We start from the raw sequence: 15,648 nt of genomic DNA, 5'->3' as shown, positions 1-15,648 counted from the left end.
TACTAATTCATAGAAGAATGAGAAATGGCTGTCATACTTTAGTTTCTCGGAAATGCACAGATTGAATATGTTGATTAGGATGATAAATCCCTTAATTCCCCTGTCTAACCTTTTTCACTTCAGTTAAAAAATATAAACAACATGGAAGCATACCAAAAAATAGAATGCACAAGCGATGACGCATCTTGTCATGCACAAGAGATGACCAATCTTGTCATCACAGAACAAGACATTGCCAGAGATCATTTTACGATATTCTTGAGAAGTTATGTTTATATAACAAGAAACACAATTGAAGTCTGAAAGGCAAAAAAATAAAATAAATCCTCCTGTTCCCTGGTCTGTCAGTGTCAGGTGCATTTGTAAGCCTCCCTGAAGCTGCACTAGCTCCACGCAGATCGGCTGTAATCAAAGCACAGCATTGTTTGCAGCTTCTGGAATTTTCTATGGAAATCTCCAACCTGATTTGGGAATGAGGGTGTTAGGGGGGGTAGCGGGGGGGAGGGGGGGGGGCGGGTACTGCAGTATAAAAGATGACAGGCTTTTATGTTGTTGAGTGTTAAAACAGGCAGGGCAAACTGTTAAAACTGCAGTGCAGCGGTGAAGACAGTAACAAATTACAGGATGACTCTAAAAATTCTCTTGCTTGTTGCTTGTATCCTGGTAACGATTACTGAACAAAATCAAGGTATAGTAAATTAAAATACTTTTATGATACCATGGACAGTGAATTATTAGTCAATAGTTAATGCAAGCTTATGTAGTGTTGTGTTACACAGTTGTTGGTGCGACCAAAACAAAAAAAATTTTTTAATTAAATTGAATCTGGGAATAATCTCTATAGCTCTATAGTAAAAGGTGTAAAATCCTGGTTCAGAAAGTAAAAGTCCACTCCAGTATTCCAATCTACTGGATTTGCTAATTGGCATAATTCTTCAGCCAGGAGAACTAATTAGTGAAATCAGTGGACTTTCACTTTCTGACTCTTGGACTTTTCACCTTTGAATAAAAAGCTATTTATTTTTTTCATCTGACCACAGCGGCAGCACTTGCTATTCACACATTTTTTGTGATTATGCCATTTTAACACCTGTAAAAGAATTGTAAATTGAAATTATGAAATGTAAAGGATACAGAACTGGAAGGAGTGATGTGAGCATACAGATAGAAAGTGACTTTAAACTTAAATAATAATCAAGATACAAGTCTTCTGTGCTTCCGTAGGGGTTGCAGAATGGATGCCAGACACAGCCCAAGTCTCCACAACAACACAAAGCAGTGCGTATCAGGCAACAACTACAAACAAACAATACAGATAAAAGCTTGATGTCTGACCATCATCAGTATCCTCAGCTCATGGAGTTCTTCCCCAGGGTCCACTCTCATGTGCTCTTAATAGTCTCATTGAGTTTCAACTTTTTGGTGAAAGATACATGTAGTCTGTTTCACATGCTTAAAATACTTTGAAACCTACAGTGACATGGATTAATTTCTAATGCTTACAGAATTCAAAGCAAAACTATAATAAATAAGTAAATACCAGTTGACACTAGGTGGAAATGTGTACTATTTGTGGGAAGAGGAAGAATTCAGTCAATGATTTTGGATGATACTAATTTTAGCGGTATCCATGATCAGTGTTATTTCAAATTTGCATACATTGTTGTGGGAATGCAACAGTGTTATTTTCTACTATTGTACAATTATTATTATTTCTTTATTTTATTTTATTTTTTTGGGGGGGTTTTCCTTCAGCAGATCTGAACATGGTTTCTGCTGTCTGCTGATACAGTACAAATGTATTTGAGTTTTCAATGTACAGTGGATTTGTTGTCATCTTTTTTTTATTTAGGTAGAAAGATTGCTTTTAAAATGGCGGCACGGATGGTGCAGTGGGTAGCACTGCCGCCTCACAGCAAGGAGGTCCTGGGTTCGAATCCCCGTCGGCCGGGGCCTCTCTGTGCGGAGTTTGCATGTTCTCCCCGTGTCTGTGTGGGTTTCCTCCGGGGACTCCGGTTTCCTCCCACAGTCCAAAAGACATGCACGTTAGGCTGATTGGAGAGTCTAAATTGCCCGTAGGTATGAGTGTGTGAGTGAATGGTGTGTGTGCCCTGCGATGGACTGGCGACCTGTCCAGGGTGTATTCCTTCCTTTTGCCCAATGTATGCTGGGATGGGCTCCAGCCCCCCTGTGACCCTGATCAGGATAAGCGGGTTCAGATAATGGATGGATGGATTACTTTTAAAATCCCATAACTTCAAAAATATTTTCATGAAACATTTGAAATCATGGCATCATTTCATCCAACAGTGTTCAGGGAAGTGCAATGGCTCCTGATGGTGTTTACCAGTTCCACCTTCTCAGTTAGTCCTTGAACGTCACCATATTGTACAATTCATTGTCAATGATAAATAAATTGAGGACTAAAACACAGCATGTAATGCCCGCCATTTTGGCTCTAACATTGTACCATATTGACTATTGCAGCTTGTGCATTATCTGCTCAGTCTGACACGAAGAGGCCTCCCAAGGACAAGAGCCAAGTCTTGAAAACTGGACAAAAGAAGACAGGGTGCTACTGTAATGGTAGGTGTGTGATGAGTGAGGTGTGTGTGTGTGTATGTGTATGTGCAAGCGTACACACGTGCATGCGATTCTTTTTAATAAATGTTAGCTGAATGGAAATTAATCAGTATATTAACTGATTTGTGTGTTACTTAATCTGGGAAGTAACACTCAGATGTTGTTGCTCAAAGCACATTTTCATTGAATCTGAAACTGACAAAAACAGTCTCCTTTTCCATTAACTTGAGTGTATGTTTATCCATCCAGTTTAATACAATTTTAGATATTAATACAAAGCTGCAGAGGTGATATGACAATCATCTAAACATTATGCAAACCTTATTAGACCTTTTTGGAAATTAACAATGTGTAAAAATTTAAAGTTTTATTTTTAATTAAGACCTGTTTTTCTCTTTATAAGAAAAAACTTCCATATTTTGTTATAATGAGAAGGGATATCATTAAACGGATATGACATGCAGAACTTGTTTAGTGAAGGACAATATGTCAGAGAATGGCTTGTGTACATGACTTATTCAAGCTTTACTTTTGTCTTGGGTTGGCACATGCTATGATATTGTGAAGTATGTGTACACAAAGAAGAATTCTGAAATGTATGGGGCTGTAGGCCTACAGAAGAAAGAATCAGGGTAACTCCTAATGGTGTGATCTCATTGGTTAGCTTGAGTGTCTGCCTGGCGACAGTGAGATAATTTCTCGTTTATACAAGAAAAAAAAGAAAGAGTGAAAACTCAATATCAGTACCTCATTGTGGCAGCAATGCACTGTCATAGTCTGTGAAAAGCTCAAAAAGGAACATAGTATAAACCATGTCATAGGTCAGGCAAACATACCCGTTATCTCTCTATTTGCATAACCAACACTCTGCCTGTTGTAAACTGTATAGTAAAGGTGGTGTTCAGATTAGCAATCCATTCTGTCCATTTTCGAAACGCAAGATTTGCGTCCTCATTCATAATTGGAAGTCACAGTGCGTGGGTGGCTCTTTCCAGTGCTCCCGCGTGACTCTCTGATCTCTGCGTTCCTATGCAATGCGTTTTCTTTCCTGTCTATTTACTGCAGGGAAGTGGAACAGACGGTTGAAACCAGGCTGTCGCTGCAAGCAGTCCCCCAACCCTGTAATGCGCAGGACCTCCAGTGAGTGTACCAGCACACAGATTACTCTATTGATGGTCGCAAATGAATTGCTCCAGCTTATCCATACCCTTTCCACTACTTTTCTTTACTAAAATTCCCCCCAATCAGTGTAGATAATTGGCACAGTTCTTTGTCAGAAAAAAAGAGAATAAATATACATTTAATCACCAAACAAATCCATGTCTGTGTATAGCTAGATTACCCCTCTTTTAAGCAATACTTACAGAGTGGAATATCCTACATACAAATGCAAATTAGCTTTTTTGGAAAGATTGTACATTTAATTGTACATTTAATCATGAAATTGAATGGACCCAATGTGTCTAGCTAAATTTTCCTCTGTTTTAAACAATGCAGAGCAGACTCAAGACTTAGCCTACTATATACAGTGAACTAAATAATCTTTGGGTCAAAGACATTATATTTCTTAATTTGGCTCTCTACCCCACAATTTTAGATTTGTAATGAAACAATTAAAATGTGGCTAAAGTGCACACCCCCTCCCCAGTTCATGGCTCCATAATGTTTGGGTCAGATTAACCTTAGGTAAATTAAAGTAGTGATTAAGTTCTTTGTTGCATATTGAAATCTGTGACCCACAGACATTGGCAGGCACTCAGTATCTTATCTGGTGATGATCTGCAATGCCTGTTTGTTTTGAGGGCTACTTGCTTTAAGTTTTCTCTTCAGCATGACTTTGGAAAACACATTTGTTGCTTTGGCAGTATGTTTAGGGGACCACAGTCTTTCTGTAGAATGAAGTGCCATCCAATGAGTTTGGAGACAATTGCTTGAACCTGAGCAGATAAGATGCTTCTGTGCGCATCATAATTCATGCCGCTGCTGTTATCAGCAGTTACATCATCAGTGGAGACAGGTGAACCAGCACCTGTGGCAGCCATACATGCCCCCACCTCCACCACGTTTCACTGTTATGGGGTCTTTGGGCAGTTCCTTTTGTCCTCCCTACTTTGCTCTTGCCACCACTCTGATTAAAATTTAAAAACTTGATAATTACAATTCATGTTCTGCTACATCTCAATATGCAAGCACTCGAAATCTTAAACCGTGGCTCCGCCCCCCCAACAAATAAAAAAATTTGTGGTTTATTTTTTTTCTATTTTTTGGTTACAGTAGAGTTCATTTATTCACTAATGTTGTTTATTTTTCAAACAAAATTAAAATATTTATCTTAATATAGAAAATATCAACTGATAAATGGGAGTAATTTACAAAATCTAACTTTAAGGGTGCGTTCGTAAATACGCTCTGAAAGCGCCGGAGCGCACCCGGGTTGCTCTCTGGTTGTTCGGAAATTCAGAGCGCTCAGAGCGTCCCCGTTTGAGCACTGTGCTCTAACTGAAAAGTCGGTTCATCCGAGCATCTGAACATTCCAATCTAAAAATGACGGAGGAAGTCGTAGCAAAATGCGATGGTTGCGGCTTGATTGGTACTCCAGCCAGTATTATTCAACGCGCATCTTTGTGTAACAAAACAGGTAGCCTAATAATCATGTTTATACATCTGATGAATTAACGTTAATTTGAATATATTTTAAAACGTTAGTTAACGAGTAGGCGTTGACGCAGATTTTCTACGTGAATTTACGAACGCATCCTAAATCATTCATCAATACAATTTACCTAATTAATTGGACCATACTGCTTTCCCATTTCATTTATCTTAAATCCAATCCACTCTCCAGAGGCAGTCAAGAAAAATCCAATGAAAAGGACCCGGAATCCGATAAATCGTCGTAGAGGGACGAAACGTATTTCCAGACGTCCCATCAGCACCCCCATTTAAAGCATGCAACCTGATCTATCTTTGATGTTATCTCAAGTTATAACCCCTGTCCATTAATTAACATGCAACCATGTTTCTTGTATGCACTTGTTTTGTAAACAACGAACCATGTTGTAGTAGCCATGTACTAGCATCAGTCACCGTGGAATTCATTGCTGTCATTACTATATTTTGTAACTATTGTGTATTACCTATAAGCACCTCTTCACATTCTTCGCTACTGTTTGTTCTACTTCGTGTACATTTTTAAAAGTTTCTGAATGCAGGTTTACTGTCGGCTACTGGACATCTGCCATTCCAGATGCTGCGCTCTTCTGTTTTATAGCAATAAGAGAAGCTGTCTCTTACCTGCATTAATACATGGATATACTGTACATTTCCTAAGCAGTACATAATTACATATGTGTATTAAATGGATAATTAAATCAATTCCCCTGTCAATCATTGTTGACAAGCCACACTGGATGCATCACACATATTGGTGTTCATGGCACTCTAAAGGGAAGCTTCACAGATCCAGAGATGAGTAAAAAAAAAGCAGTCGCCTTCAGAGGCTGACTGAAAACCGCAGTTAAACCTTGGACGGGGTTTACATACTATGGATTTCCATGTGGCGAAATATGAGAGATAGCAATCTTTGAAATTTCAAGTTGCTTTCTTTCCATACTCATTAGTTTAGGTCCCTGCTGGACCAAGTGACATACTAAATCACTTTTGTGAAACTGCCGAAATTGATATAAAGCTTTTTAATGGTATTCCATGGATACTTTATCGCTACATCGCCAGTTTAGGAAAAACGTCTAAAACAGGAATGCGCGTACATGGAACTTAGTCTAGTAGCACAGATAGACTAGCCCCGTTAAATAAACTAAGAGTATTTAATCAGCACTAACTAGCTAGCCATGTAATCTGCCTCAAATTAGCTAGCTTGCTATCTAGTTGTGCTATTCAAATACATTATCAGCATTACGTATGGCACAATTGCCTTACGAAATTGATCAAATAATTTGACACAAATACTTGATTTAGTTTTGGCTAACGGCAGTACTGGTGTAAGATACGATGAAAGCAAGATCTTTTTGACACAGATTTGAAAATTGATACCATATGAAAAGCGCAGCACTAGCTTCCGCGATATTACACAAGAATGAAACGGATCTTTCGGTGAAACCTTTGAAGTGCGGGCCGGGGAGTCGATTTGACGGACATAAAATAAGGTGGGGGGCGGCACGGATGGTGCAGTGGGCAGCACTGCCACCCCAAGGAGCCCTGGGTTCGAATCCCCGTCGGCCGGGGCCCCTCCGTGTGGAGCCTGCATGGGTTTCCTCCCACAGTCCAAAGACAGGTTATGCAGGATAAGCTGATTGGAGAGTCTAAATTGCCTGTAGGTATGTGTGTGTGTGTGTGTGTGTGTGAGTGAATGGTGTGTGTGCCCTGCGATGGACTGGCGACCTGTCCAGGGTGCATTCCTGCCCTTCGCCCAATGTATGCTGGGATAGGCTCCAGCCCCCCTGCGACCCCGCTCAGGATAAGCGGGTTAAGATAATGGATGGATGGATGGAAAATAAGGTGGACGTCAAATTAGGATTCGCGCGGCTTTGTGAAAAGGATATTGAAAATAAAATATTTCCCACAAGAAGCACAATATTCACAGCTAAGCAGACGATTGGCTACGGTTTCAAATCAAGAAAAAAATGACCTAACATCTATTTACAACGACAACATTACCAAAAAAAAAAAACCATTGACAGGTGGAGAACGGGGAACTGAAATACTTGGGGAGACAGATGCAGACAATAGCCTAACCAAGAAAACACAGGGAAGACAAAACAAAACACATTAGACAATAAGACTGGAGAGATGGGGACACCTGCTGGCAGGGGACTGGAACTGGCACAGTGAAGAAGCAAGTATGGTAGGTAGGTATATGGTGGCACGTTAGGACAGCACACATTAGCCCAGGGGTGTCAAACTCCAGTCCTGGAGGGCCGCAGTGTCTGCTGGTTTTTGGTGTGTTTCAGCACGAGAGATACATTTCAAAGTCTTTCATTGGCTAAAGTATACTTGAATATCTTACTATTATTTTCCTCCCCTTGTAAAAGCTTAAAAAAGACAAATAGACACGCGTATGTGCAATTTAATCTTAAATATTTCCTTAATTCTTGGCATTGCAGCTGTGCAGTTAGATATTTTTCGTAATTCTCATTTGATTGACATTTTGTAATGTTTCCCAGTATCTAGAAAATCAAGACCATACCTCCAAATGAGAGGGTAAATGAAGTCCGCTTCTTAATAAAGTTGGAATTGATCAGTGGTGGTGCTTTACATTAATAATTACTTACAGCAAGGAGGTTATGTATATCAGTAGTTCCCAAACTCAGTCCTGGGGTGCCCCCAATGTGAAGAGAGATATTTTTGCCTGAGCCTGAGTTTTCCTGCACTTCACTGTGCTTACGGGACTCTCACCTCCTACTTGACCCAGCTCCTGGTCCAAGCGATGGTTCTGTCCCGCCTGGACTACTGCAATTCCCTCTTGGCTGGCCTCCCAGCGTCTGCCATCAAACCCCTTCAACTCATCCAGAATGCAGCAGCTCGTCAGGTCTTCAACCTTCCCAAATACTCACACGTCACCCCCCTGCTTACTTCCCTCCACTGGCTGCCTGTCATGGCTCGCATCAAATTCAAAACATTGGTGCTAGCCTTCCAAGCAGTTAAGGGGTCTTCCCCAGCTTATCTACAAAAAATCATCAGACCCTACACCCCTGCCAGACCTCTTCGTTCAGCCTCCACAGGCCGCTTGGCACCTCCCCCTCTCCGAACCTCCACATCACGCTCACGACTACTGTCTGTTCTGGCTCCACGGTGGTGGAACGAACTCCCCGTTGAGGTCAGAACTGTAGAAACTCTCCCCACCTTCAAGCGCAAGCTGAAGACACACCTCTTCAAGCAGCACCTCTCCCCATCCCTCCCTACCTCCCTGTGAACCTTAATTGTTGTCTCTGTGACTTGCTTTGTGTATCAAAATTTTTAGTTGGCTAGGTAAGCAGTGTTTGGATAGTTAACGTTGGTCACTTTTGCTCTGTTTGTTGGTTTGTTTGTTCTCAAAAAAAAAAAAAAAAAAAAAGGGGCCCTCGTCCTTATCTTTGTTGTACAGGTAGCAGTTGAAATGAAATTGTACTTCCCTCTAGGGTCTTTCAGCGAACTTATCCCTGGTTATGGGTATGCACTTTGTTGTACGTCGCTCTGGATAAGAGCGTCTGCCAAATGCCAATAATGTAATGTAATGTAAAAACTCCGCAACAACCACTTTTTTCTTTGCGACCCACCTAGATCCGAGTCACAGCACCAATGTGATGATTTGATAAAGATTTGCCTGAGTCCTAGCTGGGATTTGAACCCCGGCCTCTCACTTGTCCAAAGAATTGCCAAATTAACTTGCTAAAATTCTGAGATTGAAATTGTGGTTGGAACAAAAACCAGCATACCCAGGGGGCCCCTGTGCATTCATGTTCCCACGTGGAACGAGCTCATCGATTTTGGAAGTGGTTCCATCCAGCTTGTTTGCATTCATGTGCAAGAGCATGAACCCAGAGTTTGGGTTTCTGAATGATCCGTTCGGTGAGGAAAGGGTTGACCTCTCCTCCCTCCCACACTTGAGACACGATGAGGACAGATAGACAGAGTTATACTGCATATGCAGTACATTCTAATTGTGATGGGCCACAAAGCCCTTGTTGCTACTCGCACATAATTTCTCCAATGACAAAAGTATTTAGTCCTTTTTGTTTGTATTTGTAATTGATATTACATGCGTGCAATTGATTTTACCGTGTAGCAGCACCTCATGTAGCAGCTCTTCTTTTTATTCCAATAAGGTGAGAATCTTGTGACACCTGCCAGCCTTTGAATTTATTTTGTTATTCTTGAAAATTGTGCTGGTACTTTTACAGGGTTGGGCACTTTCAATAAGACTCTTGTATTTCCTAGTACAGCCCCCTACATGTTTAGTAAGTAAACTGCTGCTTTTTTGTAATGGTGTAAAATGCTCTTGTGGTCATACTGGGTGTGTTGGGGTAAAAGGACAAGGCCATGTCCTTTTACAAGTAAAGACTTGTCTATATGAGAAATGTTGGAAAAGCTGAACATCTGATGGCGGATGTTATTAAATCCAAAGAAACCTAATATGTGAAAGTGATAATCCAATGTCAGTGTTCCCGAAGAGTCGTTGAAGTGAGATGAAATGCTGATGAAAACAAGTTACTGATGAAGAGGGAGGGTGTAGCTTGGAAAAACAAACCAGAGAAATAATGGCACCAGAGTTGGGGGAATTTTATTTGTTCAAGATCTTATCATTCACATCTCATAACAACCACGGATTCTGTGTAGCCTATCTGAAAAACGATACATTACCATGTGAAGCAAAAGGCACCGTGTAACAGTATGAAGGTTCATAGAGGTATTCAAGGATGCATAACATTTTTTTGATTATAATGTGGTGATTATGTGATGAAGCTCTTAGACAACACAGTCCAGGATCCTGTTGTCTTTGGTGACGACCCACAGGTGTCCAGCGTCGTAGCTCACGTGCTTGCTCTTGGTGCATGGGCTCTCGTATATCCAGTCAATTCCTGCTGGGTTTGCGGCAGTGATCCCGTCTCTGTTGGGAGAGGCATGGACACATGAGCAGGACAGCTCAAAGCTTGAGACACACTGAGTGTCTCGGTGGCGCAGCCTGTAGAGCACTGACCGCATGCTCATTGCGAGCCGCGACGTCAGCGGTCCGAATCGGACCGTCTGACATTTGTCGCATGTCTTCCCCTCTCTCTTGCTCCCATTCTTCTTGTCTCTCTATACTATACTGTCCAATAAAGCTGAAAAAGGCCTAAAAAACATCTTAAAAAAAAAAAAAAAAAAAAGCTTGAGACACACTTTTAATCTACATGTGCACCGTTGAGCATGTTCTTAAACTTATTTGCTTGAGTTCGCCTTGTATTCGTGGTTTGTTGAATGTTTTATTAAATTAACATTTTTTTTCATTAAAAAAAATAACAGTTGATACCTTCTCCGGATGGAATTTTTGTAGCTCTATGTGTTGTTTTTCACTGTTCATGTTGGGTGCAGCAATTGCGCCACCTATTGAAATTTGATGATACACGCACAGGAACTTGCCTGCACACTGCTAAACAAGCAAAGCGCCTAAAATCGCACATTGTTGTCGAGAGGCAATTTTCTTTCCAGGAAAAAAAAAAACGAACATTGGACAAGGAACTTTTTTAAATCACAGATGCTGCCATTTCCACCAAAACTTTAAGGCATAATATTATTTAGAGGGAATTCTCCCTCCGCTTTAATGAATTCACATGTCTAATTTCTTCACGTGTTAAACTTCTTCGGTGGATTATTCCGTCAGCATGAGAGAGGAACCACAATCAAGCATGCATTAAATATAAGCTTTGATAGCAAATGCACAGTTTAGTTGCAGACTACTGGGTAGATACTGAGACAATGCAATGCCACACACATTATATTAGCGTGGTATTATTATTCGTAAAATCAGTTGATACTCAGTTGAACTCCACCGATAATACAGTAATCTGCAAGTTCAAAATGTTCAAAATAGCAAAGTACAGGTGAGTAGGTCGAAGACACCTGAGTTCTTAAAGGATGTAAAAGTTAATTAAAACACTGTGGCAGTCCAGGCCCAGACGACGGTTTCTGAGCGGAACGGAAACTCGGAGGTAACAGACAGTGTTCCGAGCAGAACTAATGGTTGTGTGTATGGTTGCCACACGTTCTGGTTTTCCCCTTGATTGTTCTCTTATTTGAGCGACTGCCCCGGAAAATGACCATTTCTTTGTACTTCTAAATGCACATCTCCCTGATTCCCCCACTCTGTGGTTGCCACAGAGTGCATCTACGTCAAGGCAAATAGAGGTAACAGAGGCAATAGGGAGTCCTATAACTGTTAACATAGTATATTTGCAAATATGGTTTAACGCCCCACGTCGCGCGTCAAATGTCCCGGTTTTTTTACGAATCGAATGCGGCAACCCTAGTTGCGTAGGTAACCCAGGTCCTATGAATGAAGGTCAGCATGCCACCGTATGTGTCAAGTCTCGCAAGTCTCTTGTTACGAGACAGAATAAGAAATTAACAACTCCCCCCACCTGTAGGCTACAAATACAGGTGTGATTCCACCCGCTCATTCTCTATTTTTCTAAATGGCCGCCACGAGTGACCACGCTGTGTATTGAGGCAATCTTGAGAGAAACAAGTTGTTGGTTGCATTCGTCTCATTTGTGGCCTGTCCATGTCTTTAACATTCTTTGTTTAAGGTAGTTGACCTTCGTTTTTAGACTTAGACGTTTGACTACTTTGAGGCTATACCACAAGATAAATTAATCTGGCTGTGAGTTGTACATTTTCAGAAAGGTTGGATGAATTGGTTGCTGTGCCAATCAAAGTGATTTATTTGATCATTGCTATCTCTGATAATGCACTTGATACAGTTTGTTTGCTATTCAGAGTTGAACATAAAACAAGGGTTTTAGCCATGGTTACCATGATGCAATTTACACCTATAGTTTTTCGAGATAATCTACTGTATGTTAATGGACAGAAGCTACATATCTTGAATATCATATGTACATGCGTGTATGTTTTCCTTTTCTGTGTGAATCACCATCTTACCTGCGGTATACATCTCCAACTGCATCGACTCCATAAACGCTGCCATCAGTCCCCACTTCAATCATTGCCAACTTCCCTGAAATCAACTGCCAATCTGTGTTGTCCTCACATGCTGCCGGAGTCACCCACTGAAAGTACACAGGCTCAACTTAATGTCTTATGAGCATACGCCGAGGCACACTTGTGTATTGATAAGCCATTGTACAGGTAACCAAACATGCTGTACTTATTAGCCCTAGGTTAGCACATAGGCTGCTCTAATGGTTTGTAGCCGATAATCCCTGGTCCAAACCAAGAAAGTGCAAACTGACATTGCATTGCTCATTCCTGTTCCCTATAACATCTATTTTTTTGAATTTTTTTTTTAACAGTGCTAAATGCAGGATTGTAAATTTCACTCTTCATCCAGCCTTCCTCTCCTCTGCCACCTGCTTTGCCTCCCTGCCTGATTCCATGCTTACCTTCCTCATATAGATGTCCTGGGCTGAATTGACACCCCAACAGCCATTGGGGCCACAGCTGTAGTACATGAGGTGCCCGGGAAGCATGTTCCAGGGTGCAGGAGACCCGGGTCCTCTGTACCGCACACTGGCGTACCGTCCCATGCAGTACACATTATTAGTCATGTTGACCCCCACCACAAACTGGTGTCCTCCTGCATCCACTTGCTTCATTGAGCCTGAAAGAGAAAATAAAGACATGAGATGACATTTGTGATATACTGTATGAATGAATGTCTTTTCTCACACACTCAACATGCAAATATCATTACTCACCTCCCACCTGAACCCAGCCACCACCTACAAGTTTGTAGATTTGGTTGTTTTTGTTGACTCCCCAGACCCCGGAGGGTCCCACGGTAACATGCTTTAGGGCCCCAGGTAGCTGGGTCCAGGATCCCCCGTAAAGGGTGTAGACGCGGTCATTTTCATTCACCCCAAAAACCTGGCCCAACCCTGCATCGATCTGCTTCAGTTTCCCTGGAACTTCCCGGCAATCCATTGCTGAGGAGATAAAAAACAGGCAAGGAGGCAGCCAGTCAATAACACACGTAACTGTCACATGTACTGTGTGTCTGGTAGTCAACCTTTGGGCTACCATAATTAGAGGCAATTACTTATTTCAGGGAACCGCAAAATAGCTTGGATGGGATCAGACAGAGCTTTCCAAGGTAACACGAAGCCTTAAGAAACATGAAATTACATCCACATAAATCAAAGTAAAAACGTCAGTGCCAGGTTTTCTGGTAAAAGGTTTAACAGAGAACAGACCATTTTGTTTTTGTTCACAGCATGTCAAAACAGCCAGCGTGTTTTTGCAAAACATGAACCCGTGAAATCCTAGATACCGATGAATGCTTGGGTTGTCATTTAGATGACAGACATAATAGAATTGATGGAAATGGAATTATCAGTGGAACTGCAAGTGTGGTCTTGCCACAGTGGGGCATGTTTGCCTTAAGTTGAATTTAGGTAAAAGATATTTTGTTTTTTTATACGTGGTTAAATGCCTTATTCAAGCTCCAACAGCTGTGTGGACCTTATCGTGGCTACTCCAAAAGTATTGGAACAGCAAGGTCAATTCCTTTGCTTTTGCTAGAAACTGAACACGATTTATTTCCAGGTTAAAATATGTGAATTTCAGCTTTTATTTCCTGGTATTTTTATCGTCATTTGATAAACAACTTGTAAAACAACTTTGTGGTTGTAAAAGAAATAAAACTTTGGTGTACTGAACAACAGACATCAAATAGGTCGACCAAGGAAAACAACAGCAGTTGATGAAGAAACATTGTGAAAGCTGTAAAGAAAAACCCCAAAATATCAGTCAGTGACATCACAAACTATCTCAGGTCCGCAGGGCCTGGAGGAACAAGGTTTTAATGGACTGAGGAGACCAAGATAAGACCTAACCTCTACCAAAGTGATGGAAAGGAAAGGATGGACTGCCTGAGCCATGTCCCCCCCCAGTTGCCGGTTCGATCCCCCACCCGGGCTGTGTCGAAGTGTCCCTAAGCAAGACACCTAACCCCCAAATGCTCCTGACGAGCTGGTCGGTGCCTTGCATGGCAGCCAATCACCGTTGGTGTGTGAGTGTGTGTATGAATGGGTGAATGAGAAGCATCAATTGTACAGCGCTTTGGATAAAGGCGCTATATAAATGCCAACCATAAGGGAGAAAAAGTGGAAGGTTTTAGACCTCCAAGTCAATCACCAGACCTTAACCCAATTGAGCATGCATTTTAGATGGAGATTGAAGGGAAAAATCCCCCGAAACAAACAAAAATTGACAGAGGCTGCAGTGAAAGCCTGGAAAAGCATCACAAAAGAAGGATGCAGCAGTTTGTTGATGTCAACGGGTCGCAGGCTTGATGCAGTTATTCGGTGGTCTGATGTTCTAAGTGGTTTAACACATCTAGGTGTAAATACCAGGAAATAAAATCTGAAATTGTCTCATGTTTATCCACATGTATTCAGCGTATTGCAAAAACAAAGGAATTGGCCTTGCTCTTCCTTTGGTGTTGACAGTATATTTAATACAGAAACTGTACATAAATCCCACACGCCAACAAAATACACACACACACAACAAAAGAAATAGGGAAGGGGCAGGCATAGAAGAATGTCATTTACGAAAGTACTGCCTACATTAGATGCTCAGGAAAAGAGGCTTAGCAGTTAGATATTCAAAATATCCATTATAAGTTCAATGTGCTGGCTAATGCTCTGTCCAGAGTTTAACTACTGATTTGATGTGTGCAATGAATTGAATAAATCTCTACCTGCACCACAAGTCTGTAGAACAGTAGTTACATTCACTCCCATTTTCTAATTGTAATAAGCCTTTTGTATATGCTACACCCTCACACTTTACTTCCTTACTACATTTCGGAATTTGGCAGTCAACCTGTGTTTCTTATTTTAATGTGTCAGTTATCTGGAAAAAAATGCACTTTGAGTCAAATGTATAGCTTAAATCTTCACAAAGCCACTCACTTTGTAAATAAATGAAGTTGATACTCATGCAATACTGTGTGTGTGACTTGCTCAGAGCACACCATACTCTATTTACGGGTCAAAAAACTATTTTGAAACCTTTTTTTGTATAGTGCACAAGTAAAAGCAGTTGCATGTGGTGTACATTTTCTGAAATGAGTTCAAAGTTTACTGCAAATGTTATCAAAATACATTCACCCAAAAAGTAGAATAGAGCCAACTTCATAATCACTCCAAAATCGGCATACTTCTGTTCTTCTTTGATTTGTCTATATTATTAATTAGAATGGCCGGAAACTTATTGACTGAAAAGGGCACAGAGTAAGGCTTTAGCAAAATTCAAACATTTTGTGTGCTTACCTAGATTGGTGCCCAGCAAGCAGGAGATCAACAGGATGACTGTTCGCAAGCTCATAGCTGCTACAAGCTCAGT

At 41.1% G+C, this 15,648-nt stretch overlaps 1 protein-coding gene and 1 long non-coding RNA gene across 2 annotated transcripts; one reads left to right on the top strand and one right to left on the bottom strand.

Moving 5' to 3' along the window:
• Window positions 1-590: 590 nt before the first annotated feature.
• Window positions 591-5,954, top strand: LOC133142545 (uncharacterized). The gene is made up of 5 exons (XR_009710193.1): window positions 591-688; window positions 1,225-1,278; window positions 2,488-2,586; window positions 3,649-3,723; window positions 5,429-5,954. It is a non-coding gene; the product is annotated as an uncharacterized LOC133142545 (long non-coding RNA).
• A 3,943-nt stretch (window positions 5,955-9,897) lies between these two features.
• Window positions 9,898-15,648, bottom strand: LOC133108077 (fish-egg lectin-like). Its single transcript, XM_061217500.1, has 5 exons — window positions 15,576-15,648; window positions 12,996-13,223; window positions 12,681-12,898; window positions 12,220-12,347; window positions 9,898-10,186 (listed from the first exon to the last, which is right to left on the bottom strand). Exons 1-5 carry the CDS (start codon window positions 15,628-15,630, stop codon window positions 10,045-10,047), a joined length of 771 nt encoding a protein of 256 aa, XP_061073484.1. The 5' UTR covers window positions 15,631-15,648; the 3' UTR covers window positions 9,898-10,044.

Source organism: Conger conger, chromosome 1, assembly GCF_963514075.1.
Source record: "Conger conger chromosome 1, fConCon1.1, whole genome shotgun sequence".
Taxonomy (NCBI): domain Eukaryota; kingdom Metazoa; phylum Chordata; class Actinopteri; order Anguilliformes; family Congridae; genus Conger; species Conger conger.
The sequence above is the reverse complement of the archived record's forward strand: the minus strand, read 5'-3'. Positions and strand labels throughout refer to the sequence as shown.